The sequence below is a fragment of the Ictidomys tridecemlineatus genome, chromosome 7 (genome assembly GCF_052094955.1).
Source record: "Ictidomys tridecemlineatus isolate mIctTri1 chromosome 7, mIctTri1.hap1, whole genome shotgun sequence".
Classification (NCBI taxonomy): domain Eukaryota; kingdom Metazoa; phylum Chordata; class Mammalia; order Rodentia; family Sciuridae; genus Ictidomys; species Ictidomys tridecemlineatus.
The window spans coordinates 68039369-68061574 of record NC_135483.1 but is presented as its reverse complement, the minus strand read 5'-3'; the positions used below and the strand labels follow the sequence as shown (position 1 = coordinate 68061574).

Here is a 22206-nt window from a genome sequence, read left to right as displayed (position 1 = left end):
ATATAGGTCAGTTATCTGTGCTCCTATTAGATACACTGTAACTATCTGTTGATTGAATGACTAAACAAAAACATAATCCAGTCTAATAATGGTTTACACACTTTATGCCATACTTCCCACACACAGTAGACACATGCTTAATAGGGTACTAATGTGTTGGCTCAGCATTCCTTCCTTTGGTTCCAGTTCCTAGTACAGATGTCACCTGGAATAATCAAAGTACTCAATCCTACTGGCTAGAGTGAATGGCTGGGCCCTCTCATTCATGGATAAAGGACCCTTACCCAAGCCAATTAGAGAGTTCTGGTACACTGTGTCAAAAACACCATGTGAGCATGGAACTGTGTGGGGAGGGGGCTGCTGGCAATTGAAATCAATACAAGAGACATACAGCTGACAAGAAACCAATCTACCCACAGTATCTGTAATTTTAATGACTGTTTCTTACCTTCAGCACCTTCTTGCATTTTTATTCTATTCAGCCGTCTCTGCTGCTCTCTTATCAGGGCTTGCTGCTGAATCTCTAAGGTATGACGATCTCTTGGAGAATCCGGGTACAAAAGTTTCAGATCAACTCGTGTTTCTGAATCTGACACACAAAAAAATAGATTACCATAACTAAGCTAAAGCTCATTTTCAAATGACATTTTTACAGACACTAAAACCTGCACACAGGTATTTATAACAGCTTTACTTATAATTGTCAAAACATGAAAGCAACGAACATATCCTCTAGGAAGTGAATATTATTAAGTAACAGAATATTTATTCACTAATAAAAAGAAATGAGTTATTGAGCCATGAAAAGACATGGAGGTAATTTGAATGAATATTTCTAAGTGAAAGAAGCCAATCTGAGAAAACTAACGTTCAGTATGATTCCAATCATATGACAGTCTAGAAAAGGCAAAACTATGGAGACAGTAAAAGGATTAATGATTACCAGGGATTAAGGGGTTGGGAGGGTATGAATGGGTAGAACATAGAGGATTTTTAGGGTTGTGAAGCTATTTTGTATGACACTACAATGGTGGATATACATCATTATACATTTATCCAAATTGAAAGAATATACAACATCAAGAATGAACCCTAATATAAACTATCAGCTTTAGGGTAGAAATGATGTGTCAATGTTAAGTTCACTGATCATACTTAAATGTATCACTATAGTGCAAGACTGTCCAGAATAAGGAGGCTGTGCATGCGTGGGGGCACGAAGTATATGAGAACTATCTGTACCTTCTGTTCAATATTACTGTGAACCTAAAACTGCTTTAGAAAATAAAGTTTATTGATTTTTTTGTTTTTAAAAATCCTTATAAAACTTTACTATAAGTAACAACATAAATAGTGGGACACCACCAAAATCAAAAGACATTAAGATAGCCATAAAAATTCATATTCTTTAATAAATAAAGGGACACCACCAAAATCAAAAGACATTAAGATAGCCATAAAAATCCATATACTTTAATAATTGCCCTTTCACGGGCTTATCAACATGTAAGAAAACTCCTAAAATAAGCAGCAGCTTGTGATGATATACTCTGCATCCCCACCTGCCTCACTCTCACAAGAAGCCACCCAGACACCAGCAGGGCAACTAGGTGCAGATATATCCAAGTAGTTAGTCACTTGGCTATGACTCAGGAAGCCATGAGAACACTGTAATCATGTCTGATCCCTAAAATACACTGAAAAAATGAAAACTGTTATGGGCCAATTAATATTTTATCCCTTGCAAATATCATGCAGAAAGCAAGATAAGTGCAGATGATGGGAACCTTAGGAAGGATATCATTCTATAAGAAATGATGGTCTAAAAACTTGCCTCTGTCAAAATTGCATGAGTTATCAATTGATCAGAAGCAAAATGTTAAATACTAATTTTAAATCTTGAGACTATAGATATAGTTCATACATATAAAGGATCTTGAAAATATTATTCTCTTTGACCCACTAATTACACTGTTGGGATAAAGTAATGGTTTTAAATATGTAAAGTTTTGTAATTAGATATTATCAAAAGCACATAATAGAGAATATGGGAAACACATATAATATCTAAGAATTGAAAAATGGTTAAGGGAGAACAAAGTGAATAGATGAAGCTCTGGACACAAATTTGGATGAGACCGTGGCTTTACCACTTTCAGACTCAGTTTCTTCTCTGCAAAAAAAAAACAACACAAACAACCAAGTCATAGGCTGAATGAGAATTGGATGTGGTAACACAGGGAAATGAACAGCCCAATTCTATGGTTTAAATCTTTTTCATCTCAAATCTCTTTATACTTACAAAAATTGTTATTTATGTATCATATACATACATACATACATATTTGCCATATTTAATATTAAGTAGTTTTTGTAACATAAAAATACACAAGAATACAAATGTCATCATTTATCATGTAGTTTCTAGAAAACTCATATGCACAGCATAGAGTGAAAATGGAGAGAAAAAAATGGTTTGGTTTATAATAAAAACAGCTCTGATATCACAGGTCCCTAGGCTAAACTGTGAAACCAAATGGCTTAATACAATGCCTAGCAGACAGTAAGTAATCAATAAATGATAGCATTAAAGTAAAAAAAAAACAAAACTATAGCATATGTCATTGATGATATATAAGTCTACTTAAGTGAAAAGAGAAAATTACATGATCTGTTTTGGTCTTACTTTTTTGTTTTAATTATGCTCAGAAAGACTATATCCAAAATGTTAATAGTATGGCTTAACTAAAGTGATTTCTCCCTCTTCCCATATCTCCATATGTATTTGCTATAATCAATGCATCTTCCTTTTAAAAATAAGAGCATGTACAAATATTTAGAATGAATTCCACAATGTTATATATAATTATAATGCACTAATAATAAGAAAAATTTAAATTCTAGCTTATCTGATATTGTTGGATGACCATACATCTCATAATTTGCCTTCTCTGCTCTAACACCTGCTCTATTGAATGCTCAAAAAAAAAAAAAAGAATAAAACTCACATACAACATAGATTTTGGCTCCTCATACAATCCTGCTTCCCTACTAATATTTCTCTCCCATTCCCCCTAAAAGGGTACATCAAATATTTTATCAACTCTTATCCCTTAAATGTCCTTGATTTCCTCCTGCCAATTCAGGGCTACTGCTCTGTTGATGATTTCTTGCTTTTCTTGTACCCTAAGTTTTTTCTGCAAAAGCTCTTCTTACTAAATCCTACCAAGTTCTATAGCTCCTACAGCCTTTGCTTTCTCTCCCATGGTGGTTTTAGGCCTATCGCCTGAGTCAATCCTCAAGCCAAAGTTAATCAGCTTCTAATCCCATCATTTCCCTGCTCATAGTCAGCAATACCTGTGATTCAACTGACAACTTGCTGACATTCTTCTCACTGGATCCCTTCCTCTTGATGATCCACTTACTCTATTCTATTTTCAGGATCCCGCATTCTCTTGCTTTTCCTCTAATTGGTCTGGTTTCTCCTCCTCAGCCTCATTAACTCATCTTCAGCTATCCATCCTCCACTAAATGCCAAGTTCCATTCTTCACACTAGTCTATATAATCTCCCCCATACACTGAGGCTTTTACAGTGATACACTCCAAAAGAAAATGTTTAGCCAAACTGAAGTTTCATCTACCACATTGGTAAGTTGAAGACCTAGAGTATATCTAAATTTTATTAATCATAATTTAAAACATGCATTATAAGTGAAATTTTACCTAAAAACACAGAGTACAAACATCTTTAAAGATTCCTGAATATGGTAGAATACTCTTGCTGTATCTTTAAAGGAATAATAGGTACTTACCTCTATCTTTCAGCTCATTAAAATCATGAATATTCTGAAAAGTGGCAGCATCTAAGCCCTTAGGTGACTGTCTTCTGACAGGAGCTTGTACCCGATGTCTAGCCATATCAAATATATCCATGGGATTCCTTTTCCTGCAGACAAATGACAAAATATGATAAATGTATTTTATTGGAAGAAAAAACTAAATTCACTATAAAATAAATTTGGCATCTTTCACCACAGTATATTGTTCAGGAGCCGCCCTGGACAGGAGCTATGTATACACCTTTAAGTCCCGAGTAAAGAGGTCCTGGACTGGCATTGCACCCTGCAGTGTAAGTGGACTTTACCTCTACTCAGATAAGAAAGGTGTAGCTCTGTGAGCGGGCGTCACCTGATGGAGTTGGATTACACCCACCTGTTTGTTGTGATCCTACCCTTCTGCCCTTTTTTGAATAGAATGTTCCATGGATTAGCTCCCTCCAGAAATAAAAGCCCAGCCTCAGACCATTCCCCCTCTCTCACCAGCCTCCCATTTTTTTCCTCTTGCCCCGCTTTGTGGGAGCTTGAGGCTGAGAGACAGGGAAGCCATCCTGACACCCAGAAAAGGTATTCCGTGTCTGCATGGTCATTTTGTGTCACCCCAAATATGACCTCGGTTCAGTAGCCCACACTGGATGGGGGCTACAGTATATTATAAAAATTAACAGCTCTGTTATTTCAATTCTTATATTTTAAAAAAATAGGGCATATAAGGTCGTTATAATCTTTCAAAATGCTCACATTCAAATTTAGAAGAGTGGAATGATTCAGCTTTGCCTTAAATGTTCATGAGACCACAATATTTGAGGTCAGAGACATAGATTCAAAGACCAGCTCTTCTACTTATTGGAAGTTTGATCTTAATTTCATTATCTTTAAAAAAAAGGTAATATGTATCCAATATAATCATGTTATCAGCAGGAGAATTAAGAGATATCATCTAAAGTACCTAGCATAGTACCTGGCTTATAAATATAACCTCAGCCCAAAGTAAAAATTTCACGAAGAACTGTAATATTAATGTGCTGCTCAATATAAATACTATTGTGCAAAGTCCCCAACATTGATTTTTAGTTGTAGATGGATGGACGCAGTATCTTTATTATTTTTATGTGGTGCTGAGGATCAAATCCAGTGCCTCATATGTGTGAGGCAAGCACTCATACCACTGAGCCACAATCCCAGCCCTCCAACTCTGATTTTATACAATGTTACCAGGGAACTTAATATTTAAATTAGTCAATTAATATTCTATTCCTGTGGTACCTAGGAAATTAATAATAAGCAGAAACCTTAGGAAGAACTTTTCTGTGGCTGGGGTTGTTGTGGCTCAGTGACACAGCACTTGCCTAGCATGTATGAGGCACCACATAAAAATAAATAAATGATAAAACAAACAAACAAAATAAAGGTATTTAAAAAAATACCATTTTTTTTAAAAAATAAGCTTTTTGCTATAGATTTGGGGAGTTAGGATAAGAGAGGATAGGGATGAGGAATGGTAAGTTTAGTTCAGAAAATAAAAAAACAAATATTTACTGCTGCTTCCCTCAGCACTAGGTAGGTACTCTTTTTGAAAATGCAGCACCAAGCTACAGATATAATATAAGGCTTAGTTAGACTCCGTCCTTCATTTCTTTATCATTAAATCTTTCCTGAGCCCCTAGATAGGAATATCTGGATTCTTCATAGCAGTGATCCTACTCATGGAGTTTCCTTTCTGGCATTTCCTAGGTCCATAAAATAACCCCATCAAGGCTGACACAGACCTCTAATACTCACATAGGGTGACAGGAACTCTATGGAGATTCAGTAAAATAAATACCCAAAATTGGATGCCTAATTTCCATAAAGCTAAGAGTTAAATAGGCTGACAATTATGAATTAGGTTTTAAATCATATTTGCATGTGAGCTACATCATATCTGTCTTGTGCCAGGCACAAAATAGAGCTTGATAATTATGAATTAATTAAAAAGAGATTCATTTTTGTGAAGATATTTATGAAATTAAAGAACCAACCTTAAGGTGACTCTAAATGTGATACATAATAAAATTATACCAAAGTAAATGTATTTAACCAGCTCTAATTTAAAAGATGAAAATTCTATTTTTTTTTTTAAATTTAGGACTGAGATCACAAAGTATTTCCAAAAACATACATTTATTTATTCTTCACTAGAAACTCACAGGGTAAAAATAATAATGTATAATTTTCAAAAGAGAAAACTGAAAGTCTGCCTCATTCTCTTTCTTGAATCACAGTGGTTTTCCAGAAGAGAGCAGACTTCAATTTATTAATGAAAATGAATAAAATGTCAATAATTAACTATACTGAATTAAATGCAGATGTTTTGAAGATGAAAAATGTTTCCATAGTAAAGACATTTATAACATCAAAAAATAAAAATGCAAAGTATGACTGGGTAAGTTAACATGCTATATTAAAATCACACCACATACCAGATTAGACTCAAACATCAGTATGTACTTCATATACAAAGAGAGAATCAGGAACAGTTCAAGATAAGTTTATGACTAAGTATACATATCATCTAGCTCTGTTCACTAAGAGGGCTTAGAAGCAATGGCACCTTATTAACAAGCACACCCAGGGACCAGAGGCTTGTTTCTAAATACTATTCTCCCAAAACAACTAGAGCTTCTTGGAGAAATGGCTGATTTTAGAACTGGGGCAGGGAAAATAGAAGATGATTCAGGAGTATCTTGAAGTACCAGAAAGAAACAAAGTATCACAAACAAAAGGATGGCCAGGCATGGTTACACACACCCCTGGTACCAAAAAGGAAAAAAAAAAAAAAAAAAGGATGGGGACGAGTCAAAGATAAGAGAGACATAGGAGCCAATCTAAAAGAGTTTCCAATAGCCAAAGCTGGAATAATAGGAGGAGCAACAAAATAAATAATGTAATATTAGATTATACCCCAAAGTACAAAATAAATATATATGAGACAACAGAGATATAAGTAATTGAATAACTAAATAAAGAAAAAAAAAGAGAAATATTTCTTACTGAAGAATTTTAAATAAGATATGTGGATGACTCCCTTCTATTAGATAGAGCTTAACTCTACCCCCTCTTCATAACCTTCCAGTGGAGAAACCTGGAAAACACTACTTTAATGATGGTTAATATTAGCATGGATGGCATGTGATATCATGGTCCACTCTTAGGATTTAATGGGAAAATAGGACTTCACTCATTATAATAATCAGAAAACATCAGACAAATCCAGACTGGTTCCCTGACCAATACTTCTATAGACTTTCAAAGTCATGAAAACCAGACTGAGAAATTGTCCCAGACCAGAGGAGACTGAAAGACCTGATAACTAAATGTGATGCAGAACCTTCTACTGGACCCTGGAACAGAAGAAGGACATTAATGGGGAAATAGGAGAAATCCAAAAATTTCATTAGCAGTAACATTTCAATGTCACCTTCTTAGTTGTGACAAATGTACCCTGGTAATATAAGATGTCAACAACAGGGAAAGCTGGATGAAGGGTGTACAAAAACTGTACTGTGTTTTCTATAACCTAAAATTATTCCAAAATACAAAGTTTACTTAAAAAAAAAAGAGTAATAAATTACCCACTATGTTGACTTCAGAACCTATTAAAATATTACAACTTACAATTTGAAGAACACTGCTTTGAAAATTTATAAGTCCTTCTGGTAAAAATGCTCAGAGATGTTTGGAAACCTTTTTGTGATTTTACTAGAACATAAGTATTCCAGAAAGCATTACATTATTGAAGGAAGATGTAAAACACAGTTCTAAAATGGTACTTTATAAAACCAGAGACATGAAAAATTGTGTTCTATATGTGTATTATGAATTGTAATGCATTCTGCTGTCATATATAACAAGTTAGAATAAAAAATAAATTTAAAAAATATAAAAAAATACAATGGTATTTTCAGTGATTATTCCAATTCTGAAATTTTCTACTCCAATATCAGTATTCCCTTAAGGACTAAATTTCTACACCTAGTTTCGCATAAGACTAAAAAAGGGAAAGTAAGAATGCAAAATGAGGTAGTCATGTTCTAAAATTATAAAATCACTAGATAAGTGACACAGATAAAAGAACTCAAGAAAAAAAAATTCTAAATTTACCTTATATGAATTTCATCATCACTGTCCATGTGTAGCAACTGCCCTTGTAAACGCCTCTCTTCACTACGAAGCTGTTTTCTCATTTCTGATAATTCCATAATTACATTTTTTTTCTCCTCTGCAAATTCCCAAGTAAAACACAAGGCAAGAATAAGAACAAAAGATAAAGCACTAAAACACAGCCTAACTTATAATACACTAAAAAGCACAGAGACAAATTCTTATGAAAGAATTGCTTTATAAATACATGGATCACGTTTAGGAACATCATCAAGACCGTAGAACCCATTTTTTGATAATATAGGAATTTCATGCTAAGAGAGATACTTGGGGATGGCAGCATAACTACAGAGAGGAAGAACAAAGGAGTTCTTTTGTAGTGATGGAACAGTTCTGAAACCAAATTGCAGTCATGGTTACACAAATAAAACCTACCAAGCCTAAAATCACATTCACACAAATACAAGTAAAAACTAGGGAAATCAGTGAAGGTCTCACATAGAGAGTACCAAGGTTATCACATAAGATGTTAATTCTGGGGGAACCAACTGGAAAGGCACACAGCACCTCTCTATACTATTCTTGCAACTTTCTACAAATCTATAATCACATCAAAATAAAAAGTGGGGGGGAAAAAAAATAAATACACTCTAGGAGTAGAATACAGGTTCAAAATTTACCTTCTGCACGGAGCTGATTTTTCCTGGCAGGAACTGGAGGAGACTGTGCCCTGGACATGGAACTTTCCTGTTCAACAACAATGGCAAACATGTCTTATATCTCCTCTACTCAAATGCTTAAAAGGAGTAATTTTACCTGTATGTAAAGGAACCCAACTCCACACTCTCTCCTACCTTTAAAAATTGCCCACAACTGTGTCTCAACTTTCTTCTTATAACAATAGAAGGATCCATGCCTCTATTAAAAGACAATCCCTTCATCCATACTCTAAATCTGATTGACTCCAGCTTTCAATTATCTTCTTTCTTCCAACTTCTTCTTCTCAATCTATGCATAAAACTTACTCTTCTTTAAAAAAATTCTTACCTAACCTTTCTTCCCTTCACAGGCAGGTTTCTTTAAGGAATAATAAATGCGGACTTCCAGGGTCTACTTTCTTACTGTTATTTACTCCTCAACACCCAACTACTATTACTTTTGTTCTATACCCTATTACTCCAGCAGCACTGCCCTTGCCAGAGTCACAAAGTGGTCCCCAAATGACACCTTGGTGGGGTTTTTTATTTTGGTTTAGTTTGGTTCTTCGGTACCAGAGATTGAACTTAGGGGCATTCGACTACTGAGCCACATCACGAGTCCTATTTTGTATTTTATTTAGAGACAGAATCTCACTGAGTTGCTTAGTGACTCAATTTTGCTGAAGCTGGCTTTGAACTCTCAATTCTCCTGCCTCAGCCTCCTGAGTGGATGGGATTACAAGCATGCGCCACCATGCCTGGCTTAGTGACTATTTTAAGTCCTTATTTTTGGCCAGTAGCAATTGATACCATTGCCACTTTCTCTTACCTTTTCTGTGTCTATTCTTTTCTCTGTTTCTCAAACACTTTAAATTCCCCAGTGTTCCATTCTCAGCCCTTTTTACTTCTTCTATACATTCATCTTAGAGGATCATACTAATTTGCTAAGCAACAATATGTTAATGATTTCCAAAACTTTCCAAAATTTAGTTCAAAACTCTTTCCTCAGCCACAGCTCATATTTTCAACCCCCTACTCTATGTAACCTTTACCAGAAGCTTTACCAGAAGTTACCATTGACTCCTACCTACCATACACTCTCAACCCCCTACTCTATGTAACCTTTACCAGAAGCTTACCAGAAGTTACCATTGACTCCTACCTACCATACACTTGGTCAAGAAATAGCACTTTTTGCTGGGTGTGGTGATGTATGCCTGTAATTCCAGTGACTTGGGCAGCTGAGGCAGGAGGATCAAGAGTTCAAAGCCAGCCTCAGCAACTCAACAAGGCCCTAAGCAACTTGGCGAGACCCTGTCTCTAAATAAAATATTTAAAAAAAAAAAAAAAAAAAAGAGCTGGGGATGTGGCTCAGTGGTTAAGCACCTACAGGTTCAATCCCAGTACCAAAAAAAAAAGAGAGAGAGAAATACCACTGTTTATATGTCTTCATATAAAGGGTGTTACCCCCACCCTTCTCAGCTCTTTGTACCAATGCCTTTAAGTCCTCAGAGTCTCACATCTGGACTTCTACAAAAGCATCTCAACTTGTCTCCATGTTTACACTTGTTTACACTGATAATATTATACAAAACTAAAGTGGCCATGTCATTCTCCTGTTTAATACTGCAATGAATTTCCATGCATTTTATACCACAAACCAACTGAATCAAGATTCTCAGAGGATGGAATTTAGGAAAATGTTTCTCTAAAATGCTTCTTTGCCTATTTGGGTAATTAGGCTATTTGGAATCCATAAGTCTATGGCATAAAGTCTAAATCTCAGTACTCTCCAATACCCTAAATCTGTTGTTCTCTACCCTCTCTGTTGCCTTATCACAAAGTATCATAAATATATACCAAACCAAAAACACACACGTCTGTCCTGTCTTCCATCTAGCCAATTTGGGCATGCTAAAGGTTCTTCACCCTGTTTCTCTTGATGGCAAATTCCAACTCATTCTTCAAGCATTAGCTCAAAGATCAACCCTTCTAAAAGACTTTCCTGGTTCTCTTTTGATTATAACTCAGTGTAAAATATAAGGGACTTCATAAGCATAACAATAGCAGCTTGAAGGTAATTTTTCAAAGAAAGGACCTTCTTGAAGAGCCTGGACAAAACCTTTTGCTAAACTATAGTTTGTCAAAAATACTCAACTTCCAGGAGCCAAATATAAACTGCAGGAACAGACAGATTAATGGAGATACTGCCTATACTTCAGATCTAAAAAAATTTAACCTACCAAAATATAAATAAGAAAATCTCATCCAATACCTCAATTCAAAATAAGTAAATGAAGATTAACAAGCAAAAACAAAAAGCATATACATGAATAAAGGAACTTATGATGCTGTCAACTGAAGGAGGTCGTTGGAGTTTGCTTGTAATTTTGTTCTGAAGAGCAGGAACTACAGGAGAAGGCTGTCTTAAGCGCTGAAAAATCAAAAATAAAAATATTCAGAAATATATACACATATACATGTAAACAATATATACTGGAGGTGTATAACACCATTGAAGTTCAGGTTGCTTAATAAAATATCATCTGAATCACAAATTCAATTAAATAAGATCAAATAGATTGATTCTGATAAAAGTAATTTAGACATACCAATTAAAAGAATATGTCTCTAAGATTAGGATTTTTTTTTAAATCAACAAACTTAAAGCAACAGTATTCCAAATATAGAAATGAAATAGCCAAAGTGAAAACATATTTTTTTGGTACCAGTGATTGAACCAGGGGTGTTTAACCACTGTGCCACATCTCTAATCACCCCCGCGTTTTTTTTGTTTTGTTTTGTTTTTTGTTTTTAGACAAGGTCTTACTAAATTGTTTAGATCCATCCTACATTGCTGAGACTGGCTATGAACTTGCAATCCACCTGCCTCAGGTCCTGAGCTGCTCGAATTACAGGCATAGGTCACTACACTGGGCTGAAAAACATCATCTTAATAATAAAAGGGAAATAGGATGATATAAAAAAGAAGCAAACAAAACTCCTTTCTGTTAAACAACATAAGTCAACCTCTAAAATCTTTATCTCTTGTTACCAAAAAAAATCATGGATGAGAAGATTTTTTTCAGATCCTGGTAAGGTTCTGTGTTTCCAAAGAAATGAGATTTCAGTTTATAGTGTATTAAAGCTTATTTATAGCTTTCAAATTTATATGAAGGCATAAATCTCCCAAAAATATACAATAAATGTTTTCTGAGGGAAATTAGAAAGAAAATGAAGAGAAGAAAAACAAGGGGAAGAAAGAAAGAAAAGGAAGGAAACAAGATCAGAATATACTTGTGGATATTAAAGACTTCATTTTATATGCCAGAAAATCATAAGTTAGTTTCATTGTTGACATTGAAAAAATTAGAAATGTATCTGAGGAAAGTTTTTTAAAAACCTATAGGCTGAATTATAAAGATAATATAAATCTTCTAAAGCACCAATAAGGATGAAGTAAATGAAGAATAGTCCATGTAAAATGAAAATAAATATCAAGGAAGCAAAAAAAAAAAAAACAAAAACATCCGAAAATAAGTTATATGATCAAACTTATTGGTTGCAATAAATATAAGTGGATTTAGCTAACACTAATTAAAAGATGACACTAAGGTTCATATAAAAAATTTCAAACTACCCAAGGCACGATGGCCCAAGTCTGTAATCCCAGTGGCTCGGGAGGCTGAGGCTGAAGGATGGCAAGTTCAAAGCCATTCTCAGCAACTTAGTGAGGCATTTAGCAATTCAGCAACGCCCCGTCTCTAAATGAAATATTTAAAAAAGGATTGGAGGTGTGGCTCAGTGGTTACGCACCCCTGGGTTCAATTACCAAAAATAAATAAATAAATACAGAAGCTAACTCAAAAATCAAAATCTGATGATAGAAGTTAAAAACTAAAGAGTGAGGGATGGGGAAGATGGCAGCGAATAGAGTGCATCATCCCCATGTACCGCGTCACTGCACCCAAAACTAACAGTGGGAGGTAACTCAGTAAAGGGAAAAAAAAAAATAACCAAAGAGGAAAAACTAGCCATATTAAAATAAATAAATAAATAAGCATGACTGGAGGTACAAACCATATATCAATAGTAACCCTAAATGTTAATGGCTTAAATTCACCAATCAAGACACATAGGCGAGTAACCTGGATTAAAAAAAACAAATCCAACAATATGCTGCCTTCAGGAGGCTTATATGATAGGAAAAGACATACACAGGCTGAAGGTAAAAGACTAGGAAAAATAATACCACACTCATGGTCCCCGGAAGCAAGCAGGAGTGGCCATACTCATATCAAATAAAATCAACTTCAAACCTAAGTTAATCCAAAGGGATAAAGAAGGACACTATATACTGTTAAAAGGAACCACCCACCAACAAGACATAACAATTATCAATATGTATGCACCAAACAATGGTGCTGCAACATTCATAAAACAAACTGTCCTCAAGTTCAAGAGTCAAATAGACCACAACACAATTATTATGGGTGACTTCAACACACCGCTACCTCCATTGGACAGATCCTCCAGACAAAAGCTGAATAAAGAAACTATAGAACTCAATAACACAATCAATAACCTAGACTTAACTGACATATATAGAATATATCAACCATCATCAAGTGGATACACATTCTTCTCAGGAGCACATGGATCCTTCTCAAAGATAGACAATATGTTATGCCATAGGGCAACTCTTAGTAACTATAAAGGTGGAGATAATACCATGCATCTTATCTGATCATAATGGAATGAAACTGGAAATTAATGATAAAAGAAGGAAGGAAAAATCCTATATCACATGGAAAATGAACAATATGTTACTGAATGATCAATGGGTTATAGAAGACATTAAGAAGGAAATCAAAAAATTCTTAAAGATAAATGAAAATACAGACACAACATATCGGAATCTATGGGACACAATGAAAGCAGTTTTAAGAGGGAAATTCATCACCTGGAGGTCATTCCTCAACAAAAGGAAAAACCAACAAAAAATGAGCTCACACTTCATCTCAAAGCCCTAGAAAAGGAAGAGCAAAACAACAGCAAATGTAGCAGAAGGCAAGAAATAATTAAAATCAAAGCGGAAATCAACGAAATTGAAACAAAAGAAACTATCGAAAAAAATTAACAAAACTAAAAGTTGGTTCTTCGAAAAAATAAATAAGATTGACAGACCCTTAGCCATGCTAACAAAGAGAAGAAGAGAGAGAACTCAAATTACTAACATACGGGATGAAAAAGGCAATATCACAACAGATGCTACAGAAATACAGAAGACAATTAGAAATTATTTTGAAAACCTGTATTCCAATAAAATAGAAGATAGTGAAGACATTGATAAATTTCTTAGGTCATATGATTTGCCCAGACTGAGTCAGGAGGATACACACCATTTAAACAGACCAATATCAATGGATGAAATAGAAGAAGCAATCAAAAGACTACTAACCAAGAAAAGCCCAGGACTGGATGGGTACACAGCGGAGTTTTACAAAACCTTTAAAGAAGAATTAATACCAATACTTTTCAAGTTATTTCAGGAAATAGAAAAAGAGGGAACTCTGCTAAATTCATTCTATGAGGCCAACATCACCCTGATTCCGAAACCAGACAAAGACACCTCAAAGAAAGAAAACTACAGACCAATATCTCTGATGAACCTAGATGCAAAAATCCTCAATAAAATTCTGGCAAATCGGATACAAAGGCACATCAAAAAAATTGTGCACCATGATCAAGTAGGATTCATCCCTGGGATGCAAGGATGGTTCAATATACGGAAATCAATAAATGTTATTCACCACATCAATAGTCTTAAAGAACCATGTGATCATCTTGATAGACGCAGAAAAAGCATTCGACAAAGTACAGCATCCCTTTATGTTCAAAACATTAGAAAAACTAGGGATAACAGGAACTTACCTCGACATTGTAAAAGCTATCTATGCTAAGCCTCAGGCTATCATCATTCTGAATGGAGAAAAATTGAAGACATTCCCTCTAAAATCTGGAACAAGACAGGGATGTCCTCTATCACCACTTCTATTCAATATAGTTCTCGAAACATAAACCACTTTTGGATTACAATCACTGAAGAACAAGACTGAGAATTGTCTAAGGTAAATAAACATGTTATATTCATGGGGCAGAAAGACCTACCAACACACAGTTTTAGCACCTCGAACAGAAAAGTTCAGTAGATAGCACCCAAATTCAGTGGTAAGACAAAGCAGGAAAACACAAGCCCATCCTCCTCTTTCTCCCCTTTTCTAAAAACTCTACAATTCTCACAGTGCATATGGGGTAAAATATGGGTTTGACTGACATTTTTGTCTGAAATTTACCTTTGTTTCTTCTCCAATCATATTTTCTCTTTCATAGTAGTGCTGAAGTTGTAAGTTATGTCTTTCCTCTTCTTCCTTCTTTTTTCTTTCTGCTTCTTTTCGTCTTTCTTCAGCTAACCGAATGAGCTCTTCATTTTTTAACCTTTGCTTTAAAAATAAGAGAAAAATATACACTTCATGTATACATTCTAGACTATTTTAAAATTTTTGCTCTTACTTGCCTGAAATATAGATAAAACTGAAGATGTAGAGGACACAGTACTCTTTAAAATAAAGAAATTGTCTACTTAATAAAATACATCTTTTCTGACATTTTCAATGAGTTTACATAGCTTTTTCCCCCAGGAGCTTTAAACCCAGGAGTGCTCTACTACTGAGCTACTTTCCCAGCTCTTTTTTATTTTATATTTTCAGACAGGTTCTCACTAAGTTGCTGAAGCTGGCCTTAAACTTGCAATCCTCCTGCCTCACTCTGAGTAGAAAGGACTGCAGATGTATACTACCATGTCTGGCCGGCCTATAATTACATTTTGACTAAAAGAATCATTTATCACTTAAATTAGCTTTTACCTCAATAAAATAATATCCAGTGAATGGATACTAATCTGATGTTTTAAAAATGTACTTCAAGACTATTCTCCCTTATAAGTAACAAACATTTTTTTTCAAGTCAAAACAACAATTTCACATTCAGCTAAGTAGTGAAATAGAGTAGTGGAAAAAATGCACCTCCTCCTCTTTCTCCCTTTTCTTTTCCTGTTCCTCTTCATACTCTTGCTGAATTCGTGCTCTCTGTTCTGCTAGCCGTTTTTCTTCTTTTTCTTCTGCAATTTTCAGTCTCTCTCGCTCAGCTTCCTCTCTTTGTTTCTTTTCTTCAATCTAAAGTATGAAACTTAGTTGTTATTTTGAAAAACTATTTAAAAGTCAGAACACCATTTACTTTTTCCTGGTATCGTACAAATTCAACACTTATACCCCTCTGTTTGCAAGTTCCTAAAAAGTTCCTAAATTTTCCAGTTTCCTGTATTTTATTAACAAGGCTACATGATGCACTGTTAAAAGCTTTTTAAGTTCAGCTTCAAATATTTACAGACTGTGTGTACTTAAGAAATTCTCTGGTCTTCAATTTTCTCATCTGAGGAGAAGAGTTAATATGTAAACCTTGAAAGAGTGTTCAAAGAATGAAAGTGAAACAACATAAAAAGCAGAAAAAAATCCCTTCTATATAAAAGGCCCTCGATAAATATTCATAATTATATCATTCTATAATGAATGCTACTATTTTATCTTAAAGTTCTTATATTTGATTTGTATTCTCAAACAGTGAAATTAATGTTTTAGTTATTTATATGAGAACCATTTCCCCAAGATGTTCTTTTCTCCTTTTATACCTACTGGATGGTTAAGAAAGAAAGAAAAAAAAAAAACACGTAAACTAAATCTATTAAAGTGTAAGATGATTTTAGGATACAAAGATTTAGAATTAAGTTTCATCTTAAGTGCTACCTAGAACCTGTAGTCTTGAGTTGGGGAGAATAAAGTAAGGCACAATCTAAGAATTAAAGGGAAGAGAACCCTAAAAGAGTCTAAACCTTCCATGTATGAGGCAAGGAAGATGGCAGCATGGGTATCATGTATTCATGACTCTGGTTTAAAATCATGAAAAGAGATGTAACCCTCAGATAAGGAGTTATGGTTGTTCATATTATATATTTTTCTCCATCTCCTCCTCTAGCTTCAAAGTTGCTCTACTAAGTGCTGACAATTTTTTTCAATAATGAGAACTGTCTCACATGTCCCATGATTTTATATACCTGAGGCTTTTTCTGATATTTATCACACTATTAAATATGTACAAGGCTAGTATTTCGTAGTAAACAATGTGCAGGGGATCTCTTATTCAAATACAACATATCTAGACAAAACACCACTTACGATCCAAAAAATCTCATATTCAACCCTTCTTCTTACTGCATGAAAATAATCACACTTACATGGTTTCTTCTCCATCAAAATCAAATACCAGTTTGTAAACTGTGAATGGATCACACATCTAATAAATCTAAAGCTCAATATCAACAGGAATGCTGCACAGTCCTCCAACTCATGAGAGTTATCTCAAACATTCTAATCTTGCACAAGACAGTTTAATAACAAGTGATTTTTTTTTTTTTTTAGGTACCAAGGTTTGAACCCAGGGACCCTTAACCAGTGAGCCACCTCCCTAGCCATTTCTGTTTTATTTTGAGACAGGGTCTTAATAAGTTGCTCAGGGCCTCACTAAATTGCTGAGGCTGGCTTTGAACTCCCAATCCTCTTGCCTCAGCCTCCGGAGTCACTGGGATTACAGGCATGCACCACAGCACCTGGCATAATAGGTGATTTTTAAGTAATAACAGAACAATTTTTAAAAAGTTTCACAAAAAGGATCACACTTCACTGTTTTGCAGAAAAAAGTTTGGCATAATATCTGCAATGATTATGTGATGAAATATGGTACTAGTGGGTTTTTTTCAAAGTGAAAGACTTCCTACAAGTCCCTATAAGTATAAATGTGGTACCTACAAATAAGATACCTGAAGTCAAGAAACTTGACTTCAAGCACTGGCCTCATAGCTCTGTCACCACAGACAAGCCTGATAGTCTCTGTATCAGCTATGTATATTAAAATAGAGATAAAAATATCTTCCCTCAGAGAGTTTTGAAGTTTAATGAGATACTACATGTAAAACAGTATCTTATAAACAATAAAAAAGCTATACAATTGGCAGATATTGGGAGAGGGTTAAATTGTACATTAGACCATGGGTAAATAATTTCTAGCAACTTAAATTTTGACTTGTTATCAATAGAGCACAAGGTACTTCAAGTTTAATAAATGATTCTATATCCTCAGCAGTGTTACACAATTTCAGAGACCAATACCCTTGGGTAGTAGCTAATATTTGAGTGAATTCTTGAAATCTCAGCATTCTTTGACTTATTAACTAATTGCCTAATAAAGTTTGGAAAAGGCTGGGGATATAGCTCAGTTGGTGGAGTGCTTGTCTTGCATGCACAAAGCCCTGGGTTCCAACACTCCCCCACACAAGAAAGAAAAGGGAGGGAGGGAGGGAGGGGAGGGAGGGAGGGAGGAAGGAAGGAAGGAAGGAAGGAAGGAAGGAAGGAAGGAAGGAAGGAAGGAAGGAAGGAAGGAAGGAAGGAAGGAAGGAAGGAAGGAGGAAAGGAAAAAGGAAAGGAAAGAGGAAAGGAAAGAGGAAAGGAAAGGAAAGGAAAGGAAGATAGATTAGAAAATATAAAGTCAACTACAATATATAAAATATCTAATTTCTTTTTTTCAGATATATCTGAAGTAATAACATAATTTTGGTACTACCTACATTTGGTATAAATTAGATATTTTAGATAATTACATGGGATTTTAGAATTGAAAATACATCCTGTGAATTTAAAAAAAAATCTCTACAAGATTAACTTATAGAATTTCTATGGAACTGTTAAAATATGGTCAAATAAGCCTTTCACCTGAAAACGAAGAAAATTCTTGTATAATTCTTGCTGTTTAATCTGAAGATCAGTTGGAGGTTCACAAAATATATTTCCCCGAGCAAAAGGAGAGCTCTGTGTTTGCATATGACCTTGAATAAGACATTTTACAAAAATAAACCATTAGAAAAACATAAAGGTTAAAGAATGAAAATTTGATAATCAATCCTGATTTAGGAAAGCTGTGCTAAATACAGAATCCAGAAGAAAATCCAAAGAGGAAAATTGAGATTAGAATCGGAAGACAAGAAAAAAAGTAGAAAGAAAAAGAAAAATGGTAAGACTATAAATTAATAGTTGAAAATGATACTATAGCTGAAAGACACTACAGAAATGAAAAAACTAATAGCCTAAACAATTCTTATCATAGAAAAAGCTACAAACCAAAATTAAGAGGAAAAAAATACATATTTAAATTCTTATACAGTTGAATACCCTATGCTTAAGAATAGTTCTTAATCATGTATTAAAATGCATTACATACACAATTGAAAGTTTTGAAATTGTTTTTTAAAATAGGTAATTCTAAAATTCTTCTCAACCATAATATAAATATAGGATAGCAAGTCAGCCATAAGACATTTTTAACAAATTAGAATGAATCTTAATCATTTTAACAGCTTTTATTTTTAAAACTACTGAATTAGTGGTTTATAAGTATAAATAATAAAAATTTTACCTATAAATATTATTATATATTCTTAAAGGGAAATTTTATTTCATAAAAGCAATGTGAAGAAGCAATTATCCCCTAGGAATCTCTCTGAATACAAACATAAAAAATGACATTGAAGCCTCATATAACTTTATTTTTTTTTTAATTACTAACTCCTTTTTTGTACCATCAATCCAAAGCACGTATTTTCCTCACTTGTGTCATTTCATTTAGGCAGATTGCTTTACAGTTTACCTGCCTTGGTATTTAAATTTACTAAGGCTTATTTGAATAGATCAGCAGAAAGTCAAGTCAAAACTTAAACATCATAAATACTTTTCTTCCCCACTAGAAAATGTTTCTAATGAAAACATAACCAAACATACACCTTGAAGGTTCTTTTAAATCTTATGCTGTGGGGAAAAAACTGATTAATAAAACAAAATTGAATGTTATCTTTCACCCTGATATTCACTCTCATTCTAAACCTTTGGGGGTAATTAATGAAGAAATATTCAAGACTGAGAAAATAAGTTCTTTTAGAAATAACTTTAAAAAAAATAAAATGATAGGGAAACATTTACCCTACATAAAGAAAACAGAGGGACTGGGGATATGGTTCAGTGGTATAGTGCTTACCTAGAATGTGAGAGACCCTGAGTTCAATCCCCAGCACCACCAAAAAAAAAAAGTAAAGAAAATAGAATGCATCTAGGCATGTAATTGTAAGCCAAATTAGTATGGGATTTTATAAACATCAGCCCATGTAATAACCATAAACTTAAAAAATCCAGAATCCAGAAAAAAAATAAGAAAATTTTTTTTAAAAAAGAAAAATAGAACTTTATAAAGGGCCTAAAAAAACCAGGCCTAATGAAGACAAAACATACCAGGATAATGAATCTTAAACATACATTAAAACATTCAATTTTCAGATATATTTGATGTTTTCTAAGGCCTTTTAAAAAATACTAAATGGCACATATGTATGTGTATGTAAGCACACATATGTGAATGTGTATGTGTGTATATAATACACACATACAGATTTATATGGCAAAGGACAAATTAGGTGGTTTGGATAGCTTCTTGTATGTAAAAGGTTTATTTATTTGAGGCTAATTCTTAGGAAAACAAAATTGAACTTAGGGAATTTTCAATTCGCAAAAAAGGAAATTTTAAACATTTATGATTTTTATAAATGATTTTTTAAAAAATAAAGCATCCCTAGCAATACTACCAGCATAAAAACCTGGTGGTAGGAAAGAAAGGCCATAGACAACAAATCTTGCTGTGTGTATTCAATCATCAGTCTTATGCTCTTGGGAAAGAAATCATGGAAACTATTGATTTTCCAAGTGTTTTTCCTGGGGGAGCAGGGCTAGACTCCCGAAAATGTAATTACTAATAAAGAATAAGTTCTAGGCTGAGATAAATCTACAAACAATACAAAGTATGGAAGAAAAGGATAAAGAAGAGATCTGTAGCACTGAAATCTTAATACAGACTACTGAAAGAAGCAGTAAGTGAAGAGGAGAAAAAGATTTAATAACAAGAAGCCAAAATTCTCTTAGCAGCAATACTATGAAAAAGTGTTTTGATGTTCCTAGTACACTACACATTAAATTACTACAGAGTAAGAGAACAAATTTAATGATTTCATAAAATTAGAGATTCCAATTTTAGTACTCCAAAAATCAAAATTGGGCTCAAAGATCAAAAATCTGTTGTGGATCAAAGTTAGAAAGTATATTCTCATAATTAGAGATCAGATAATGACAAAGCTATCCACAAAAAACAAACAACCCATCTCCTAAGGTGTTCTAAAAGGTTGTAAAAATTTTATTAGGAGAACATCCTAATGTAAAGTTCTTTTCTAGTCTATAATCAAAAGTTCTGTGAAAGTACAAAAGCAGAATTTGGGAGTGAATAAATGGTTACTTTTATAAATATCAAAATATATTGCAAGGTGGGATATTCTTTATATTTATTTTGATTCTTAAATATATTATATACTTTCATATATACTTGATAAAGGAAGATGATGACAACTTTTTCTGGCAAGTCATAAAAAAGGTATTGAATAATTTCAACTTATAGAAAATTTTAATTATTTCACAATAAAGCAAATATACTTGGCTAAGAAAGAAGTCTGTGATCAGATATTAAACTTTTAATTCTTTTCTTTGTGTACTGTGACTTTACAAGGGAGGGTAAGTCATCACTAAAACAAGCAAAAAAAATTTACTTGTACAATTTATCATAACATACTTGATGCTTTCTCACTAATGTAATCACAGGTATAAGAAGCAAATTCACAATAGCTAAACTGTGGAGCCAACCTGGATGCCCTTCAATGGATGAATGGATAAAAAAAAAATGTGGCATTTATACACAATTACTCAGCACTAAAAAATAATACAATCATGGCATTTGTAGGGAAATGGATGGCATTAGAGCAGTTTACACTAAGTGAAGTTAGCCAATCCTAAAAAAACAAATGCTGAATGTCTTCTCTGATATAAGATGGGTGACTCAAAATGGGGTAGGGAGGGAGAGCATGGGAAGATGATTGCCTCTAGATAGGGAAGAGGGGTGGGAGGGAAAGGGAGGGAGAAGGGGAATTGCATGGATGATAGAAAGAAACCTTCATCATTGTACAAAATATATGTATGAAGATGTCAATTTGCTGTCAACATATCTTGTATACAGAGATATGATTAATTGTGGTATAAAGGTATATTAAGAATTGTAATGCAAATAATAATAATAATGAGCTCATGTAAAAATAATTAGTTTTTTAAAAAAGAAGCAAATTGTAGGTGTAAAAAGTGTTTGATTTTAAAAATTGTCCCCCAATTAGTAAATTTAAAATGTTAACAATAGGTAAAATAGACAAAAAAACATAGTATTAAGAACCAACCTTTCCCTTTTCAACTTTTTTCAAAACTACTTAAGTTTTTTCAAAACT

At 33.8% G+C, this 22206-nt stretch overlaps 1 protein-coding gene across 21 annotated transcripts in view; it reads right to left on the bottom strand.

The window, feature by feature from the left end:
- Cspp1 (centrosome and spindle pole associated protein 1) overlaps nt 1-22206 on the bottom strand; it is a 129948-nt gene that overhangs the window by 18575 nt on the left and 89167 nt on the right. For all 21 annotated transcript variants that reach the window (XR_002483686.3, XR_013423991.1, XM_021724890.3 and 18 more), the window contains 8 exons: nt 18560-18672; nt 15764-15913; nt 15035-15181; nt 11008-11112; nt 8661-8727; nt 7981-8098; nt 3814-3947; nt 449-589 (listed from right to left, as the gene is read on the bottom strand). Coding sequence is in view for 19 of the 21 variants with exons in the window: in XM_021724890.3 (XP_021580565.2) it covers nt 449-589; nt 3814-3947; nt 7981-8098; nt 8661-8727; nt 11008-11112; nt 15035-15181; nt 15764-15913; nt 18560-18672 (975 nt within the window). In the remaining 2 variants the exon portion in view is untranslated. The remainder of the gene's footprint in view (nt 1-448; nt 590-3813; nt 3948-7980; nt 8099-8660; nt 8728-11007; nt 11113-15034; nt 15182-15763; nt 15914-18559; nt 18673-22206) is intronic.